The sequence below is a fragment of the Chelonia mydas genome, chromosome 1 (genome assembly GCF_015237465.2).
Source record: "Chelonia mydas isolate rCheMyd1 chromosome 1, rCheMyd1.pri.v2, whole genome shotgun sequence".
Classification (NCBI taxonomy): Eukaryota; Metazoa; Chordata; order Testudines; family Cheloniidae; genus Chelonia; species Chelonia mydas.
The window spans coordinates 265,686,456-265,706,055 of record NC_057849.1 but is presented as its reverse complement, the minus strand read 5'-3'; the positions used below and the strand labels follow the sequence as shown (position 1 = coordinate 265,706,055).

At 41.2% G+C, this 19,600-nt stretch overlaps 1 protein-coding gene across 2 annotated transcripts in view; it reads left to right on the top strand.

The window, feature by feature from the left end:
* AMDHD1 (amidohydrolase domain containing 1) overlaps nucleotides 1-19,600 on the top strand; it is a 41,273-nt gene that overhangs the window by 10,262 nt on the left and 11,411 nt on the right. The window contains exons 3-9 of one of the 2 annotated variants that reach the window (XR_006290641.1): nucleotides 1,506-1,570; nucleotides 3,960-4,237; nucleotides 8,069-8,294; nucleotides 9,313-9,437; nucleotides 11,362-11,455; nucleotides 12,114-12,274; nucleotides 12,702-12,910. Coding sequence is in view for 1 of the 2 variants with exons in the window: in XM_007069224.4 (XP_007069286.2) it covers nucleotides 1,506-1,570; nucleotides 3,960-4,237; nucleotides 8,069-8,294; nucleotides 9,313-9,437; nucleotides 11,362-11,455; nucleotides 12,114-12,274; nucleotides 12,702-12,807 (1,055 nt within the window). In the remaining variant the exon portion in view is untranslated. Of the gene's footprint in view, nucleotides 1-1,505; nucleotides 1,571-3,959; nucleotides 4,238-8,068; nucleotides 8,295-9,312; nucleotides 9,438-11,361; nucleotides 11,456-12,113; nucleotides 12,275-12,701; nucleotides 12,972-19,600 lie in introns of those variants that run through there. The other variant, XM_007069224.4, reaches the window with a different exon arrangement.

Genomic DNA, 19,600 nt, shown 5'->3' with positions numbered 1-19,600 from the left:
CCATCTACAATGCTTGTTGCAAAGTCTATTCACTTGGACCTGTTTACTTTTGTCATTTTCAGCTGTTCTTTCTCCTTGGATTATTTATTTTTCTGTTGGCCCATTTTTGGTTTGGCAGAGTGACTGGCTCTCTCTCAGCCACCTATTTGTTTTCACTGTTATTTTAACTTTTGTAAAGTGCCCAGATATAAAATACTATGAACGTCTCTTTTATGTAATACCTGAAGGCCTAGATTGGCACTTCACTGGAGCCCTGAGTAAGGGGCAGCATGTAGCTATTTCCACCCCTCACCCTGTTCTGGAACAGTCCAAGCAGGTAATTGTGACTATAAAGGATCACACAGGGCTATTCCTGGCTTCCCTCTTGCTCTGAGGGAAAGGAATCTGATGAGGATCCATAGATTATAAGGGCAAAAGGGACCATTGTGATCATCCAGTCTGACCTTTTGTGTAACACAGGCCATAGAACTTTCCTGAATGAATTCCTGTTTGAACTAGAACATATCTTTTAGAAAAACACCCAGTCTGGATTTTAAAATTGCCAGTGATGGAGAGTCCACCACAACTCTTGGTAAATTGTTCCAATGGTTAATTATCCACTACTCTCCTATTCCAATAACAAGTTACTTCCCACTCCATGCTAGCTCAGGTGAGCTAGTTGGCATGTTGGAGTGGCAGAGTCAAAGCTCCACAAATTCCCCACCCTTTTCGTTCCCCTCCCTGTCTACTTGTGGAGCCTACTCTCCCCACCCTGCACACAGACTGGTGATTTGGGTCAAAGTCAATGGGATTTAGGCTCATAAATTACATAGGCACTTCTGAACATTTTACACAGTGTAAAGTAAATCAAGTGTCATGTATTTATGAACTGGCATTTAAGCTGCTAGACATCTGTGTTCTCTGACACGGACTCTGGCACTCACCCAGACTAATTTCACAATCTTAACACAGGGAAAGCTCCCACTGAAGTCAGTGGTCGATTGCTAGGATAAGTGCCACATGATCAAGCCCAATATATGCAGCTTGCACTTTTAAAGGGACATCAGCATGAAATCTAGTCAGTTGTTTTGAAGTTAGTTGAAATTATTTCAGGTATACACCTCCTTTTAAATCCTCTTGCCAATTTTCCTGTTTTTAAGAAATGTTTCTCTCTCTCCTGTTACTGTGCAAGAGACCCAGACAAACAAAATGGGAGCGTGACTGACAGACTTACTATACAGCAGAAACAGTTTAACTCTACACCGAGTGCTGCCAGATAGACTAAAACACCCTGGAAAAAAAAAAAAGATTTTTTTTCTTGATTATCTTCATTATAGTAATCATAGGTGTTTTTTGCAATAATATAAGGTAAAAACATTTTTCAAACAGAAGTATGGCGTAGCATGGGTTTTTTCTTCAGTTGATACTGTCCCTTTAATTTGTCTGCACTTTCTCAAGTTTTTCCTTTTCCCAAACAATGAAATCTTGCAATATGTATTTATTTTATTGTTGTTGGGTTTTTTTAGGTTTGGTAGATGCACATACCCATCCAGTGTGGGCTGGTGACAGGGTTCATGAGTTTGCAATGAAGGTAATTTCACATAATTACAGAGTTGTTGGGGTTTTTTTCTCATCATATTTGCTTTCATACACAACAATCTCTGCTTTCTCTACACTTCTATTTCTCATCTCTGGAAAGTAAGATCAGTTATATCATATGTAATTTAGGATGGGAGAGGGAGCAACGGCTTTTGGAGAGCAAGAACAGAGAAAGAGAGAGGGTTGAAGCCAAAGGAAAAGAGATGGGGAAACAAGGACCAAGAGGAAGAAGGAAAGAGAGAGCAATCCAGTGGTGGAGGGGATACGAAATAGGGGAGACAGAAGTAAGAGAACAAAACTTATAAAAGGGAGATAAAATGATAGTGAGGAAAATGAGAATGAAATTGGGAAATGAAAAAAGAAAATGAAGGGATTAAAAAATGAAAACATTATAATATAAAAGGTGAAAATTATTTTATTTACTCATACACCTAGAATTTGTTTCTGATGTAACCCAAATGGGGGTATAGGATGGAGATGAGGGCATATGATGGATTGCCAGAAGGTTGCATTATGGATGGGGAGGTTGGAAAGCCCAAGTGGACATGTTGAGTCTATATAGGATGGAGGGAAGGAGGAAATGCGAGCACCTGAATAGCTTTGGAATAAAATGTTTCCAGCTCTGCAGTGCTTGTTTTTTCTGTGGCATGTTTTGTTTTTGGAATATCAGGGTATGATTTCAAATTGGGGGTGGGGGTGATTAATTTATGGCTGTTTATATGTTACTGAGATTGTACAGTCTTCAGGGCAGGAACTGTTCCTTACTCTGTTTGTACAGGGTCTAGCACCGTGCAGCTCCATTCTCTGTTGGCCTACAGGCACCAGTGTAATAAACATGATTAATATTTAATAATAGGGGTGTCACACCGGGTGTGGTGGCACGCACCTGTAATCCCAGCTGCTTGGGAAGCTGAGGCTGGCGGATCACTCAGGGGTTCTGGGCTGCGGTGCGCTACGCCAGTCGGGCATCAGGCACCACTGACAGCCTGGCCAGCGGGTGGGCGAGGGCCTGGCTAGAACACAAATGACATGATCGGGCGCTCTCTCCATGAGGGTTGAAGGACCAATCGATCAAGGTGAATAGGGGTGTCATGTGATGCTGTTAGAGAGATGAGAGCTGCTGTGTAATTGATTCCCTGAGAGGGAAAGACAGGGAGGGATAACTTAATCGTGATACAGTTTAATCATGGCATCACAATATGGTGAAAGGGCCTCCTATGACTTTATCCTAACTTGAGTCCCCTCCAAAATCCTAAAGCTGGTCTTGCTAAAAAATGATAATGTTCAGGTAATACAACTGCTGGGTAAAACCATGTCAACGGTAAAATAGACAACAAAACCAATAGTAATAACTACTTTGGGTAGGCCAAAGTCCAGTTCATTGTGTCTTGGTTCTTTCTTTCTCCCTTTCCCATGTCCCCTGTTTTAAAACCACCGAAGTTACAAGCAGATATGAATTCTAGGGTTTGCTTTTAAATCTGGTTTAAGAAAGGGGATTTGATGTTCTAAAGCAGTGTTTCTCAACCTTTTTGGTAGTAGGGACCAGCTTGCTCACTTGCTAAACTGCATCAGGGAGATCTCAAGGACCGGCATTGGTCCATAGACCGGTTGCTGAGAAACACAGTTCTAAATGACATCACTCCTTTCTGCAACTCTTCTATCTCTGGAGATGGTTCTGTGCAACCTAAGCATCAGACACAGTCCTGCCCTCCTACAATGGACACTCTTGTCCAGTTTTACTGGAAGAGGCTGTGTTAAATACTTACTTCAGCACTGAAATAGATTTTTTTTTTTTTTTTTTGCAGCATGACATCACTGGCAGAGTCTTTTGGGGGCCAGATTCAGCACTGGTGCAGGGAACTTGTCTCCCTATGTAGTCCCCTATATGATCTAAGGCAACCCCGAGTGCTGCCCTTACTTGTGCCTTGTGCAATGGCAGTGAGGCAGAATTTCTATGTCACTAGCCCACCCCAAAACACCAGCTGCTCCAGAGAGGTGCAATTGTCCACAGAGCTGTCTCTGAAGCTCCCAGAGAGTCTCCTGCCATGGAAGTATTCCTTTTCATTGCTATGGCTGGCACAAAGGGGCCACGGCCCAGGGGGAATTTCCATGTTACCTTTTCTCATCAACTTCATCTCCACTTCAGTTCCTTTTTTCCCATGAAAATGAATCTGTGATGGCAGGCCAGACTAGGGCTGATAACCTCTTCCAGACTCAGGGGAAGGAAATCTTCAGGAAGATCCCTTTATGAAGTTTCCCCCTCCCAGTTCCATCACTGGGATGTTTTTTCTGTCCCCTCTCTACTGTGGATTAGGCCACATGCACCTCACAGAATCCCTTGACGAAGGTGAATAGAATACTCATGAGAATTTTGTTTTTAGCTGGCAGGTGCTTCCTACATGGATATTCACCAAGCTGGAGGGGGAATACATTTTACTGTGGAACATACCCAGAAAGCCTCAGAAGAGGAGCTGTTCAATACTTTCAAACACCGACTGCTGCGTATGCTCAGAACAGGAACCACTTTGGTTGAATGCAAGAGTGGATATGGTTTAAACCTAGAAACCGAGCTTAAAATGCTCAGGGTGATTGAACAGGCTAGACGGTTACTGGATAGCAACATTTCCTCTACGTACTGTGGAGCTCATTCTGTGCCTAAGTAATGCGATTTATTTTTTTCTTGTTCTTTTAAACAATAATACTCTCATATTATTTCATAAAACATGAGTGCAGCTCCTGAGTGAATAAACTACAAATTGGTGGCAGATTATACAGAAATAAATGAGGAGCAACAGCGCCAGGTGTGGGGTGAATCTGCAGCAGAATTTGGCCTCCTCACACAGTTTGTTTGGTGGCTTTGAGGGTTCGTTTTTGTTCTCCCCAAAATGGCAACAAAGTGTACAATATTAGAAATAACAGCATTCAACAAAGTAATGCTTTCCTAAACTGAACGTAGAAGTAAGTGAGGGAGCATCCTGGTGTGGTGGTGGTCAGTTATGAAAAAAGCCAGACTATTAGGTTTTAAACAGAAATCAACTGGATTCAGCCAATAGGCATGTAGCCATCCTTTGCGGTTACCAACTCCAAGCTGTATGGAAGTTTTCAGGAACTCCTTTTCAGAAAGTCTTTCTGCTTGGATTTGCTACTGCCATCAGACCATAAACTGTCTGTTTTTCATTTTAACTAGCTAAGAGAAAACAATATTATAATACTTAATCATCAGAAGTTTTAGTATAACAACAACTTGATGTGCTTCCATTCAACCAGTTAATCACTGTATCCTGTGAGTGAGTGTGAGCCCGGGGTTTAGGTATTACTGCCAACAGGAAGCACAGTCTGGTTATCTAAATAATTGGATTATTAGCACACTTTCTGGTTGGTCAAAACAACTATTTCTCCTTTAATAGTTTTTTTTTAATTTATTTTTATTTCCAGTGAAAATGATAACTACTTGGGTTTATGAGACTTCACTAAATTACGGTTAAATGTCATAAAGAATGACAGCAGATGTCCTGGACAAATGGTCTTGGACAAATAAAAGTAGCACATTTTGACAAACTGAGAAGTGGGCCTGGTGAAAAACAGACGTAACAGAAGAATGCATAAAAATGTAGAAATCACATACAACAATGCCCTAAAATGATGCACCTCCAAGAGCTCACTGCACAACAGCATCTACCCATCTCCCATTACATTCATGTCAGCTTCTCCTGCTTTAATCAATTATTAACCTATTTCACCTAGATTTAGTATGTTCTTAAACTTCTCATAAGAAGTTTTTAAGGGTGGATTTTTTTGGTAATTTTATTTTTTAATCAGAATTTTTAAACAAAATTTTTTCAGTTTCTCTTCAGTGGGTTTTTTGTTGTTTGTTTTTTAAACCTGGAGAATTTTGACCAAAATGGTCAAAAAGCCATTTTTTGTCAAAAACATTTTTTTAACAAAATCATTTCAAGCTGCTCTAAAAATTAATCAGTTGGCATTCCAGATAGCAATAGTTTACTTCAGAATAGCCCAGGTGTTATGCAGATACAAACTCTCATTGTCAACATGTGCATAGTTTCAAGCCTCAGGGCCTGATTCTGCTCTCTGATGATGTAAATCAGGTCTAACTTCAATGAAGTCAGTGAAGATTCTCTTCTGGTTTACAGCAGTGTATCAATCAAGTCCTGGGTTTCAGAAAATCATCAACTTTTAATTGCCTGAAGCCAAATCAGTACATGGCACAGTCTATGGTGACCCAGTTTGGGCTTCTTAAGAGTTTCCTCAGTTCTGTTTACAATTCCTGTCTCTAGAAGTTTCCAGTTCCTGAATTCTGCAGGTCTGAGGTCCAGACCTCAAATGCTTTACACCATAATGGCTGTTAAACTGTTGTCTTCCAAGACCTCTATCTCAGTTCATGCCATGTTTCTTTCATCCGTATATTCCACACAAAAAAGGTGCAGTTATGTATAAATTATAGAAACTTTTAAACAAAGATAAAGAACTAACCTCAAAACCACTGTCTCTGTTTAAAGCCTTACACTTTTATACACATCTGTTATAAAACAGCACTTATCCTTTGCTCTAGGCATTCCTTGATCATTCTTAATTATACAGATGTAAAATAGACCACTCCTATAATACTCCTTAGGCTAACGTAACCAAAGCAAAATCTTACCATAAATCTTATGATCTTAAACCATTTCAAAATAATTTCCCTTAATCCAGAGTAAAACCATGGCATAATGTCACCTAGTTACAGTGAGAAATGCTCATTAAAACCTTCTAGAGCTGTCACAGTAGCTGTTACAATGCAATTGTGTAACATCCTGTTAAGTCATGTTCTTGCCAGTTTCTACATTTGTGTTAATGTAGTATCACATCACAAATTATGACCACTAATGGCAGAAACATCACCAGAGGTTCTTTTCGCCAACAAGTGTAGCCAACTGTTGTGATTTTATAGTGAGTCTTGCAATATTTGGTATTTTCCAGGTCCCGGAATCATGAGAATCTCAGCTTTTTGCTTTTTATTAAGTTTCCATCCTTCATGGTTACAGAAAAAAGTTGGAAAACCATAAAGGCTCAAAACCCAGAAGGCAAACAAAAATCCACCATATTATTTTAATCATGATTTTTAAGTCAGTCTCATGATTTTGGGGATCCCTGGCTCATGATTTATGAATACTTAGTGTCAGCAATATTTTCTACACTGGGCAGACATTTTGAAAGTGAATTCCAATGCCGTTTATTAGAACGATGGCAGTCTTTCAGTGTATCTGTTTGCAGGCATTACAGCAAGTAGAACAAAAAGAGTAGAATCGTACCTGTCTTTCCTCTCTTTTCTAAAGGCTCTTTAGAGTTAATCTTTAATCCACCTTCCTCCACAAACTGCTGAGCCAAAGGAGGAAAAGAGAGCAGGCTGGACAAGGCAAAAGCCAAATCAACCCCAACAACTGTTTCAACAAGTGAACAAAAGAAAGGCAATTGGCTAGATTCTGTTCTGGTTCACAGCCATGCAACCTCATTTGTAAATGTGAGCAGAATTTGACTCCTTGACATTATTGCCATTGTAAAACTCCAACAGACAACTCCAGACGTCAAACATATATAGCATGTGTACAGGGCTGGTGCAGTGTTGTTTTTGTTTGTTTTACAGTGGCTGAATTAAGGGCAGAGATGTCATTGCAGGTCTTTAGCCTCAGTAGTTATAATTATTATTTTTCTGTCTCAAAGGTACAAAGAAATAAAAAGCCCTATATAGCTTTTTTTAAAAAGGCCATTACTGATCTTCTATAGGCAATCTTCATGTACCAATGGCATTCCAAAGTGGTTGTGACAGTCACAGCAGCATAGTCCCTTGCTGGAATGCCTCGATGAGTCAAAACCAGCTCTCTGTGACTGTGAAGGACTAAAAAAAAGAAAAGAAAAAAAAAAGTAAATTTAAACTCAGTTTTTTGCTGAATGCCCCGTTAGCATTGATATTTCTGGTCTCTACCACTTGAGTTATAATTTTTTTTTTTAAGTGTCTGCAAGTCACTTTTAAGGATAAAATGTAAGCCGTTCAGAATGTATAAATAGAAAAGTAGAGGAACGTTTTTTTAAAGGGCAAAAAAAATTGGTTGGCATCTAAAGAAATCTGACTTACAAATAAGAGGATATAGCATAATCCTTTAAAAAGGATATTAGAATTAAGTCATGTTTGTGTTATATGAATTACAATATTTTTCCTCTTGCATTGTTGTTTTTAAAATTTAAATAATAGACTAGTCTTAAAAACAAGGCAGCAATTGAAGTAAAATTCAGTGGTGTAGAAATGTTCAGACACATTAGCAACAAAGATAAAAATATATGGTCAACTGTATTTTTGTCATATGCTAAATGTCTGAGGGTTTTTTGTATATACACCTTTTTTAACTAATATAGTTATTACATACATGAATTTAGAGTACTCCAAGGTTCAAAGACTAAATCATTCTGTGTCTTTATAACATTTTTTTTTCATTAGAGGGAAAAATGCTACTGAAGCCACAGATGACATTATCAGTAACCATCTCCCTAAACTGAAGGAGCTGAACCTAAATGGTGAAATACATGTTAATAACATAGATGTGTTTTGTGAGAAAGGTGTCTTTGATCTGAATTGTACCAGAAGAATTCTTCAGGCTGGAAAAGGAATAGGGTTACAGATTAACTTCCATGGTGATGAACTCCATCCAATGAAATCTGCAGAGGTACTTCTTCATTCTGTATGCATTTAAGCCATTTTTGCTTTTGACTTGCCTTTGGGAGAACTGATCCTCTGAGAGATTTGCAATATTCCAAATCAATATGTTGTTCTAGAAAAGTATGATAAGTAGTTTGTGAAATAAATCGCAAGTACCACCAATGTGCAAAGTTGATGAGTTAAAGATGTGGAACCTTGACCTTTATTGGTAACTTGTCTACTGGCTTTTCAAATATTGACTTAGCTTATCCTCTGGTAGTGAGGTCAATAGGAAAGATGGATATCTGTGACCCTGTTCATTACTGGTACAAAGTATAGATTTTGATACACTATTTTAAAAAATATTTATTTTTTCCTCAGTCATGCAGTTCATATCTTCCCAACAGTACAGACATTCCCGCTGGCAGCAGCAAATAACAGCAATTCTGTAAAGGGGTGTCAGGGTCCATACTTCATCATCATTTGAGCAGGGCCTCCTTCTAATCCTCCCTCATTAGTCTGCCAAAGCTTATTTTTGTTGTATTTGGAGAGGATCTGTTGTATTTGGAGAGGATTGGTCTGGACCAATATAGAATTCTATACAGTGGGTACCTCTAGAATTGCATAGGTCAGTTGCTCCATTTCCTTAAGAATATCAGTTTCCACCAACTCTCTTCTGCACAAAACCTATTTATAATTTTATCCATAATTGTACAATTGTTTATATTCATTGAGACAGTAAAAAACTCTGTTCAGGGCATCAGTCTGACCAGATTCTTTTGATTACATTTTAAAAAGGATTAATAGCTTTCACTTAACATTAATAACTTCATTAAAGCTTTACTGCAGTAAAATTTGTCTTAAAATTACTTATTCTTTAGAGATCACTCTTTGAATTTTTTAAACAAGGGTTTTGTAAATAGGCCTTAGATAGCATCCTAATGAATTGCCTGTCCAAGCAGATCGATAGTAAGAATGTAGCTTCAGTGATTCACTGGTATCTGTTAGTAATTTTTCTGTTAAATCTTTCGTGATAATCCACTTAGCTTGGAGCTGAACTAGGAGCCCAGGCTATAAGTCACCTGGAAGAAATTAGTGATGAAGGCATCGCTGCAATGGCAAGTGCAAAGTGTGCGGCTGTCCTTTTACCAACCACTGCCTACATGCTGAGGTAATGCCATTTTGACAGATTGGAAATTACAGCCAAAACTAACAGCAGGAGCATTCTTTTGGCTCAAGATTCTCATATTTCAGAAGGTTCTATCGTCCTTAACTCAGTCAGGGACCACGGGAAATGGCCACACCCGTAAAGAAGGCTAGATGGGCCTCCATACATCTTACTTACTATGGGGTCCCATAAAATCTAGTCAATGCCCTATTTCTGAGATGCACTCAGATCGGTCCCCAGCAACGCAATCTACAATAGGTCTTAACCTATCTGATGCATTAACTAAAGCAGCTAGGCATTAACTGAAGATATCACCTTGCAAACTGGATTTGTTTTCCGTAATCCAAATTTTATTTGGAGTATATACATTTGCTCATTTGCAAAAGTTTCTTCTATATCTGACTTAAGGAAATGGATGACTAATCGCCTAACAAGCTGAAAAGGGTGCGTGTAAAATTTTAGCAATTTTGTTTAATTTTTACCCAGGCAACATCAGGTATTTTCTCAAAAGCTCTAGTTGCTTTTGACAGATATTTAACATACAGATCTATAAACACCAATTAAATGAGCAACCTCTTTGTGTCCACAAGTGTATGTCTACACTGCAATCGGGAGGTGTGACCAGGGCCGGCTCTAGGATTTTTGCCCCCCCAAGCAAAAATTTTGCTCTCCCAAGCTCCGAGAGCGCAACTGTCCAAGCAAAAAAAAAAAGGGGGGGGGGGGGATGGCTGGAATGCCACCCCTAGAATTGTGCCACCCCAAGAAAAGGGTGGCCGGAATGCCACCCCTAGAATTGTGCCACCCCAAGCATGTGCTTGCTTTGCTGGTGCCTTGAGCTGGTCCTGGGTGTGACTGCACCGAGGAGGCATGACTGCAGCGTGGTAGGCAAGTCCAAGCTAGCTTTTGATTGAGCTAATGCACTAAAAACAGCAGTGAAGCTGCAGCAGCATGGGTGGTGCTTTGGGCTAGCCCCCTGAGACCCTGAGGGTGTACTTAAGCAACAAGCCCAGGCTGCCACAGCTTCCCTGCTATTGTTATTTGAGCTGGCTAGATCAAAGGTAGCGCATCTTTGCCTAAACGTGCTGCAGCTGAACCTCCCCATTGCAGTGTGGACGTATCCTAAATTAACCAGCAAAAAACTGAAAATCAAAGCCAAACAATATCTCCATTGTTGTGTCAGAAAACCATTTGAATTGGATTGTTGTTTGTATATCACCTTTCCATTCTCATACAAAAACTCTCTGTGATTCTGCCAAGAAGCCAAATTCAGGATTGAGGACGTCATTTGACTAGCTAATACAGGGCCAGAGGCACTGAGCACCAGAAGAAGGGTCTGATACTGAGTGGTGGGGAGTACCTCCAATAATGTGCTGAACATCTTCACCTCCTTTTGACTTCATTGGTAGGGTAGCTGGGAGTACTTAGCACCGCACAGGATCAGGCCCCCATAGCTCTCACTGGCTGCACTGAGGATTGTAGTTGTTCAGTACTTCACAGGGTTTGGTCTAAAGAGTCCAAGCTGTGCAGCTAAAGTATAGGACAACAAGCTCAGTTTGACCTTTGTTAGCAGCTCTTTACTCCTGCAGATCTGTGTATGGAAATATGGAAGGGGCAGGGGGAGTGAAAAAAAGGGAGCACCAGCACCTAAACAATGAGTCAGGTCTTTTATATCACCGCACTAATTTGAGAGTGTCTGCCACCAAAATTACAGCAGCTTCAAAAGCACAAGGTACCAGATTCCAGCTATAAAATCAATGGGGTTGCAGGTGGGTAGCTGAGAGCAGAATTTTGCCTCTGGTTTCCAACGTGATAAGCTAATCTGGTTACACCCTGTATACAAACCCAAAAATACATGGATTTTTTCCTGGTGTACTTCAAAGCGTAATAGATAAATGTACTGTATTGACAAATCTGTTCTTTTTCCTAGACTGAAGCAACCTCAAGCTAGGAAAATGTTAAAAGAAGGGGTTATAGTTGCTCTTGGCAGTGATTTTAACCCTAATGCATACTGTTATTCAATGGTAAGCCATTCTTAATGCATATTATTGCACACAAAATGGTTAACAGTCTTCTACTGTCACAACACATGGGTAGTTCTTGCTCACTTAAAGGGAGTCTTCTTAATAACGAGACAGAGGGTCAGATCTTCACCTTAGATCAGCTTAGACCAGGGGTTCTCAAACTGCGGGTCGGGACCCCTCAGAGGGTCGCGCAGTTATTTCATGGGGGGGTCATGAGCTGTCAGCCTCAACCACAAGCCCTGCTTTGCATCCAGAATTTATAATGTTGTTACATATATAAAAAAGTGTTTTTAATTTATAAGGGGAGTCGCACTCAGAGGCTTGCTATGTGAAAGGGGTCACCAGAACAAAGGTTTGAGAGCCACTGGCTTAGATGAATTACACCAGATGAGGATCTGACTCAGAGTATTTTCTCCAGAACCACCTCTAAGGCCAAGAGGCTCACGTTTTTCACATCTGCTTTGGGAGGCTTGGCCAGTTACGGAGGAGGAAGGAGCATCCTGTGTTCCCAGTTCTTGTTTTAGAATGGACAAGATGCAGGAGACCAGTTACCTGTGTCAGCCTGCTTGGGGGCTTTGGGCCTCCCAGCGTTACAGAATGGGCAGATAGCCTATTTCATTATTGGTAACTCCTCTTTTCCCCTTTATTTTTGTATTAGCCCATGGTAATGCACTTGGCCTGTGTAAACATGAAAATGTCAATGAAAGAGGCTTTAGCAGCTGCCACCATTAATGCAGCTTATGCTCTTGGAAGATCCCATATGCATGGCTCTATAGAGAATGGCAAACAGGGAGATCTCATTATCATTAATTCATCAAGGTATGTACTTAAATTGTTGTTTAAAACCTAATTTAACATAAGGGACCTGATTCTCCACTGCGTTGCACCTTGTGGAGTCACTTACACCTGTACTTTAGTAGCATTTTACACTGACTTTGCACTCATTTTCAGTAGGTATAAATAACTCCAGTGGAGAATAGGACCAAGATTTTTAAGATTATATACTCATAAACCCTAATACCACAACTATTTTGAAAGCACTTATTACATGGAAACAGTACAAGGAATTCTATACTGATTTGTGCATCTGCAGCTTACTGTCTTACTTTAATACTGAGACAAAGGTTCAAAACATAATACTTGCTTCTCGTGATTCAGGCTGGCCCATTTGTTCAATGTATGCTCTGTATGTGATCTGTTTTTGTGAAAATATTAATATTACATAAATGTTTTACTGTCTTTTTAGATGGGAGCACTTGATTTACCAGTTTGGGGGACATCAAGAATTGATTGAGTATGTTATTGTTAAAGGAAAAGTTATCTACAAAAACGAAGGAATTATGGGCTACTAAGTTCTTACTGAAAGATGGTGATAATTTAGAAGGATATTAACATCAAAATGATACTGATTCAGTTACCCAAGAGCAACAGAGAACTTGGATTTCTATTTTACTGGTACATTATTTGTATGCTCAGCTTACTTGCTCTATATTGAAATAAAGTTTACTAAGCATTTCCACTGAACCCTCGTTCATAGCGAATGCAAACCTATTATTTATACCTTTAACATAAGGCATTCTTGAAATAGAGACATGAAACAAAGAGAACAAAAATAGCCTACAAAGGCAATGAGCTAGTGTTCAGATTCAGGTCAGATTTATAGACTAGAGTAAAAAGAAAAGGAGTACTTGTGGCACCTTAGAGACTAACCAATTTATTTGAGCATAAGCTTTCGTGAGCTACAGCTCACTTCATCGGATGCATACTGTGGAAAGTATAGAAGATCTTTTTATACACACAAAGCATGAAAAAATGGGTGTTTACCACTACAAAAGGTTTTCTCTCCCCCCACCCCACTCTCCTGCTCTTAATAGCTTATCTAAAGCGATCACTCTCCTTCCAATGTGTATGATAATCAAGTTGGGCCATTTCCAGCACAAATCCAGGTTTTCTTCCACCCCCCCCCCCCCCCCCCCACCACACACACACAAACCCACTCTCCTGTTGGTAATAGCTTATCTAAAGTGATCACTCTCCTTACAATGTGTATGATAATCAAGGTGGGCCATTTCCAGCACAAATCCAGGGTTTAACAAGAACCTCTGTGTGTGTGTGTGGGGGGGGGGGTTAGGAAAAAACAAGGGGAAATAGGTTACCTTGCGTAATGACTTAGCCACTCCCAGTCTCTATTCAAGCCTAAGTTAATTGTATCCAATTTGCAAATGAATTCCAATTAACAGTCTCTCGCTGGAGTCTGGTTTTGAAGTTTTTTTGTTGTAATATCGCAACTTTCATGTCTGTAATCGCGTGACCAGAGAGATTGAAGTGTTCTCCGACTGGTTTATGAATGTTATAATTCTTGATATCTGATTTGTGTCCATTTATTCTTTTACGTAGAGACTGTCCAGTTTGACCAATGTACATGGCAGAGGGGCATTGCTGGCACATGATGGCATATATCACATTGGTGGATGTGCAGGTGAACGAGCCTCTGATAGTGTGGCTGATGTTATTAGGCCCTGTGATGGTGTCCCCTGAATAGATATGTGGGCACAGTTGGCAACGGGCTTTGTTGCAAGGATAGGTTCCTGGGTTAGCGGTTCTGTTGTGTGGTATGTGGTTGCTGGTGAGTATTCACTTCAGGTTGGGGGGCTGTCTGTAGGCAAGGACTGGCCTGTCTCCCAAGATTTGTGAGAATGTTGGGTCATCCTTCAGGATAGGTTGTAGATCCTTAATAATGCGTTGGAGGGGTTTTAGTTGGGGGCTGAAGGTGACAGCTAGTGGCGTTCTGTTATTTTCTTTGTTAGGCCTGTCCTGTAGTAGGTGACTTCTGGGAACTCTTCTGGCTCTATCAATCTGTTTCTTCACTTCCGCAGGTGGGTATTGTAGTTGTAAGAATGCTTGATAGAGATCTTGTAGGTGTTTGTCTCTGTCTGAGGGGTTGGAGCAAATGTGGTTGTATCGCAGAGCTTGGCTGTAGACAATGGATCATGTGGTGTGGTCAGGGTGAAAGCTGGAGGCATTTAGGTAGGAATAGCGGTCAGTAGGTTTCTGGTATAGGGTAGTGTTTATGTGACCATCGTTTATTAGCACTGTAGTGTCCAGGAACCGGATCTCTTGTGTGGACTGGACCAGGCTGAGGTTGATGGTGGGATGGAAATTGTTGAAATCATGGTGGAGTTCCTCAAGGGCTTCTTTTCCATGGGTCCAGATGATGAAGATGTCATCAATATAGCGCAAGTAGAGTAGGGGGGTTAGGGGACGAGAGCTGAGGAAGCGTTGTTCTAAGTCAGCTATAAAAATGTTGGCATACTGTGGGGCCATGCTGGTACCCATAGCAGTGCCGCTGATTTGAAGGTATACATTGTCCCCAAATGTGAAATAGTTATGGGTGAGGACAAAGTCACAAAGTTCAGCCACCAGGTTAGCCGTGACATTATCGGGGATAGTGTTCTTGACGGCTTGTAGTCCATCTTTGTGTGGAATGCTGGTGTAGAGGGCTTCTACATCCATAGTGGCCAGGATGGTGTTATCAGGAAGATCACCGATGGATTGTAGTTTCCTCAGGAAGTCAGTGGTGTCTCGAAGGTAGCTGGGAGTGCTGGTAGCGTAGGGCCTGAGGAGGGAGTCTACATAGCCAGACAATCCTGCTGTCAGGGTGCCAATGCCTGAGATGATGGGGCGCCCAGGATTCCCAGGTTTATGGATCTTGGGTAGTAGATAGACTATCCCAGGTCGGGGTTCCAGGGGTGTGTCTGTGCGGATTTGATCTTGTGCTTTTTCAGGGAGTTTCTTGAGCAAATGCTGTAGTTTCTTTTGGTAACTCTCAGTGGGATCAGAGGGTAATGGCTTGTAGAAAGTGGTGTTGGAGAGCTGCCAAGCATGCTACCTACATGCCTCCAGCTTTCACCCTGACCACACCACACCACACCTACAGGACAGGCCTAACAAAGAAAATAACAGAACTCCACTAGCCGTCACCTTCAGCCCCCAACTAAAACCCCTCCAACACATTATTAAGGATCTACAACCTATCCTGAAGGATGACCCAACACTCTCACAAATCTTTGGAGACAGGCCAGTCCTTGCCTACAGACAGCCCCCCAACCTGAAGCAAATACTCACCAGCAACCACATACCACACAACAGAACCATTAGCCCAGGAACCTATCCTTGCAACAAAGCCCATTGCCAACTGTGCCCACATATCTATTCAGGGGACACCATCACAGGGCCTAATAACATCAGCCACACTATCAGAGGCTCGTTCACTTGCACATCCACCAATGTGATATATGCCATCATGTGCCAGCAATGCCCCTCTGCCATGTACATTGGTCAAACTGGACAGTCTCTACGTAAAAGAATAAATGGACACAAATCAGATATCAAGAATTATAACATTCATAAACCAGTCGGAGAACACTTCAATCTCTCTGGTCACGCGATTACAGACATGAAAGTTGCGATACTACAACAAAAAAACTTCAAAACCAGACTCCAGCGAGAGACTGTTAATTGGAATTCATTTGCAAATTGGATACAATTAACTTAGGCTTGAATAGAGACTGGGAGTGGCTAAGTCATTATGCAAGGTAACCTATTTCCCCTTGTTTTTTCCTAACCTCCCCCCCCGCCCCCCCCACACACACAGAGGTTCTTGTTAAACCCTGGATTTGTGCTGGAAATGGCCCACCTTGATTATCATACACATTGTAAGGAGAGTGATCACTTTAGATAAGCTATTACCAGCAAGAGAGTGGGGTGGGGGGAGAGAAAACCTTTTGTAGTGGTAAACAGCCATTTTTTCATGCTTTGTGTGTCTAAAAGATCTTCTATACCTTCCACAGTATGCATCCGATGAAGTGAGCTGTAGCTCACGAAAGCTTATGCTCAAATAAATTGGTTAGTCTCTAAGGTGCCACAAGTACTCCTTTTCTTTTTGCTAATACAGACTAACACGACTGTTACTCTGAAACCTGTCAGTAGACTAGAGTGGAAGTCAAAGGGTTAATCCAGGATAGGGTTTGAAATTAATGCTGCCAAAATCTTGCAAGCAGTTCTCATAGGCAGTAAGCCCCAAATGAAGGAGCCTTGTGAGCTCAGCTGATGTCTGGACATTTGTCACGCTGAAAGTCAGAAAAAGATTTCCACAATCTTGGGACAGACTTTTGCAAAACAGCTGTTCTGATGTACTTTAGGCTGGATCTGACCTGAAATAAATGTTTGGGAATGCTGACCTGAGTTTATAAGCCTTTTGTGATCGTGGGTAGATCATGAATATGATGATCCTCCAACTCAGGCTAATTTTAAGTGGTTTGAAGCTTTGGGTTTCTTTTGTGGGGGCATTTTTCCTTTCCTCTTTGTATTTTTCGGGGGCTTGCATGCTCATTTGCAGACATTTACAATATATTATATCCTATCATACCGCCATCTGCAACTTCAAGACCTTTGTGTGTCTTCTCCATATAAAAAAAATACACACATACACACTCCATGTTCTCCCCTTCACATAGACTACAGTATGTAGAAGAGAGGGCAATACAGCCAGAAGTCTAAGACATCATATGCATAGCATGTGGTTTTCGTCCCTCCAATGCTTGCTATCACTAGGACTCTACCACTAATTTGACTGATCAAATATTCAGTTTCTGCAGAGTGAAAAGGTCTCAACTTTGTTAAGAAGATAACGTATGAAAATAAGTGAATCGTTTAGCAGTCTATGTAGCTGTAATGTTATTTATAAAGGCAAATACAGCTGGGTCAAGGACAGCCTTTCAGAGAACTAGCCCTTTATCATTAATGAGGCCAATCACATTTTGAGCAGCCTGTAAATATTTGAAACCCACAACAAACATGAATAGTTAAACCTTATTATGAACCTCTGATCTGTCAGAGCCTTGAGCTTTTCTATTTACTTCAAAAAATGCGTAAGCCTTTAGCGAAGTGTGTCATATTTCTTTGTCCTAATTTTATTAAAGCCAGAAAAGCCAACAAAATCAATTTGTGTAATATTTTAATTACTTGCCTGTCATTAGACATTCTTCACTGCAAGCAGACGTTATACCAGCTGTGGGTGTGGATCTCAGTGTAACATGTGCTCTCCCACAGTCAGTTCTTCCTTGAACATCACTCTGACAGCTTTGGTAAATAACATTTATACAGGCAATTGGTGAATGTCTCAGATACTAGTTCAAATATATTTAAAATGCAGTTCTGCTCTGAACGGTGATGCTACAAGAGTGGCACAGTGACATTTTGTGCTTATTGGCTCTGAATGATTTTCATCTCAAGTATGCTCTATTTACAAGTAAAAATGTTTTTCTAGCTGCCAGCCCTACAAATCAAATTAGGATCTGTGAGTCAAGCTGGTCTCTTTCCTTCTCACCTGTCATCACCTCCAATAAAGGTCCTAGAAGCCAAGCTATGCCCTCAATGACATTTGTGTAACACTCTTACCTTCACTGGAGCTGCAAAGATGGAACTGATTAGAACATAGTAAAAAGATTCTTCTGAAAATGCACAAGGAAGAACAAAATCCAGCTGTGTCAACTGTTATTGCCACAGAAGAGAAGCCCAGTTTAAAATAATTCCTGTACCTGTTAGCAGGCATAACTGAATACAAACTGGGAGCAGATCTAGTGAGCAGAAGAGTGACAATTTTACACAGTCCCTTGGCAGAATTAGCATTGTGTTGAAGTCAACACAGTAAGCTTGCCAAATATATTTGAATCAGGCTCAGGTACACTGTGGAGCTGGCTCTCTGTGTGTTAGGAGCAGAAATGAGTGAACAGGGATGTCCGCTCTGCAGAAGCATCAGCCCCTCACTCAGGGGTGGCATAAGAGGAATATTACAGCATAAGCTAATGCTCATCCTGTCATATTTATGCTGCTTCCCTCATAGGAGGGTTGTCTTGGCCACAGGCAGCAGTGAGGACTCAATTGTGTAGTGTCCCTGAGGCCTGGGTCAACGAAAGGACTTAGGCGTTGTACGGCTGAGCATCGCAGCGCCTAGAATATCACAAGACCCCCACTGCAATGCACAAAGCTTGAATTAGGCACCTAGGCTCCATATACAGTGAACGGGGAGAGACAGGCATCTAAGAATGCAATCCACCAAAGCCAGCAAGCTAGGCAGGGAGACACTTACATTAGCCAATGGGAGACACTGACCTGAGGGGGTGTCCAAAACTCCACCCCCTCATGGAGACAGGCTCCCAAGTCCCAGCTGCAGGGAAGCACCTATCTCTGTTTAGCAATCCACAAATGTGAACCCACCTGCTAAGTTGTTTCTTGCAGGAATGAGTTAAGTGCCTGCCTCATGCCACACAAAACAGCCAGAGGAGGAGGAGTAGCCACCGCTGCCCCCACCGTATAACTTTAAGGTGAGTGGGTGGAACAACTTGCCAGGGATGTGGCAGACCCAGGTTCAATTCCATCCTCTCTGGCTGAGGGGGAAAAGGGTGACTCCCTGCCCTGTTCAAATCCTCTCTCTCCAGAGAGAGATCTAACAACTGAGCTGTGGGATATTCTGATATGGGACTCCCTCAGTCTCTCTTGTTGAAGTTGCTCCAAAAGTTGCTAAATATTTAAAGAGTCATTGGAGCAGAGGGACTGGACCCTGGATCTCCCACCGCCCAGTGGATATCCTAACCACCAAGCTACAGTCATGCTCTCTCTCTCTCTCTCTCTCTGGTCCAATGACAGAGTGGTATAATCAGAGAATTTAGGACTTATGTGTCTAAGACAGTGGTTCTCAACCAGGGGTATACGTGTAGAGCCTGGGAGTACACAGATATCTTCCAGAGGATACATCAACTTATCGAGATCTTTGCCTCATTTTACAACAGGCTACAGGAAAAGTACAAACTAAAATTTCATACAATGACTATTGCTCTATATCTTATACACTGAAATGTAAGTACAATATTTATATTCCAAGTAAAAATGAGAAAGTAAGCAATTTTTTCAGTAACAGTCTGCTGTGACACTTTTGTATTTTTATGTCTGATTTTGTAAGCAAGTTGTTTTAAAGTGGGGTGAAACTTGTGGGGTACTGAAGACAAATTGGACTCCTGATAGGGTTACAGTTGTCTGGACAGGTTGAGAGCCACTGGCCTAAGTACTTTTGTGGATCAGGGCCTA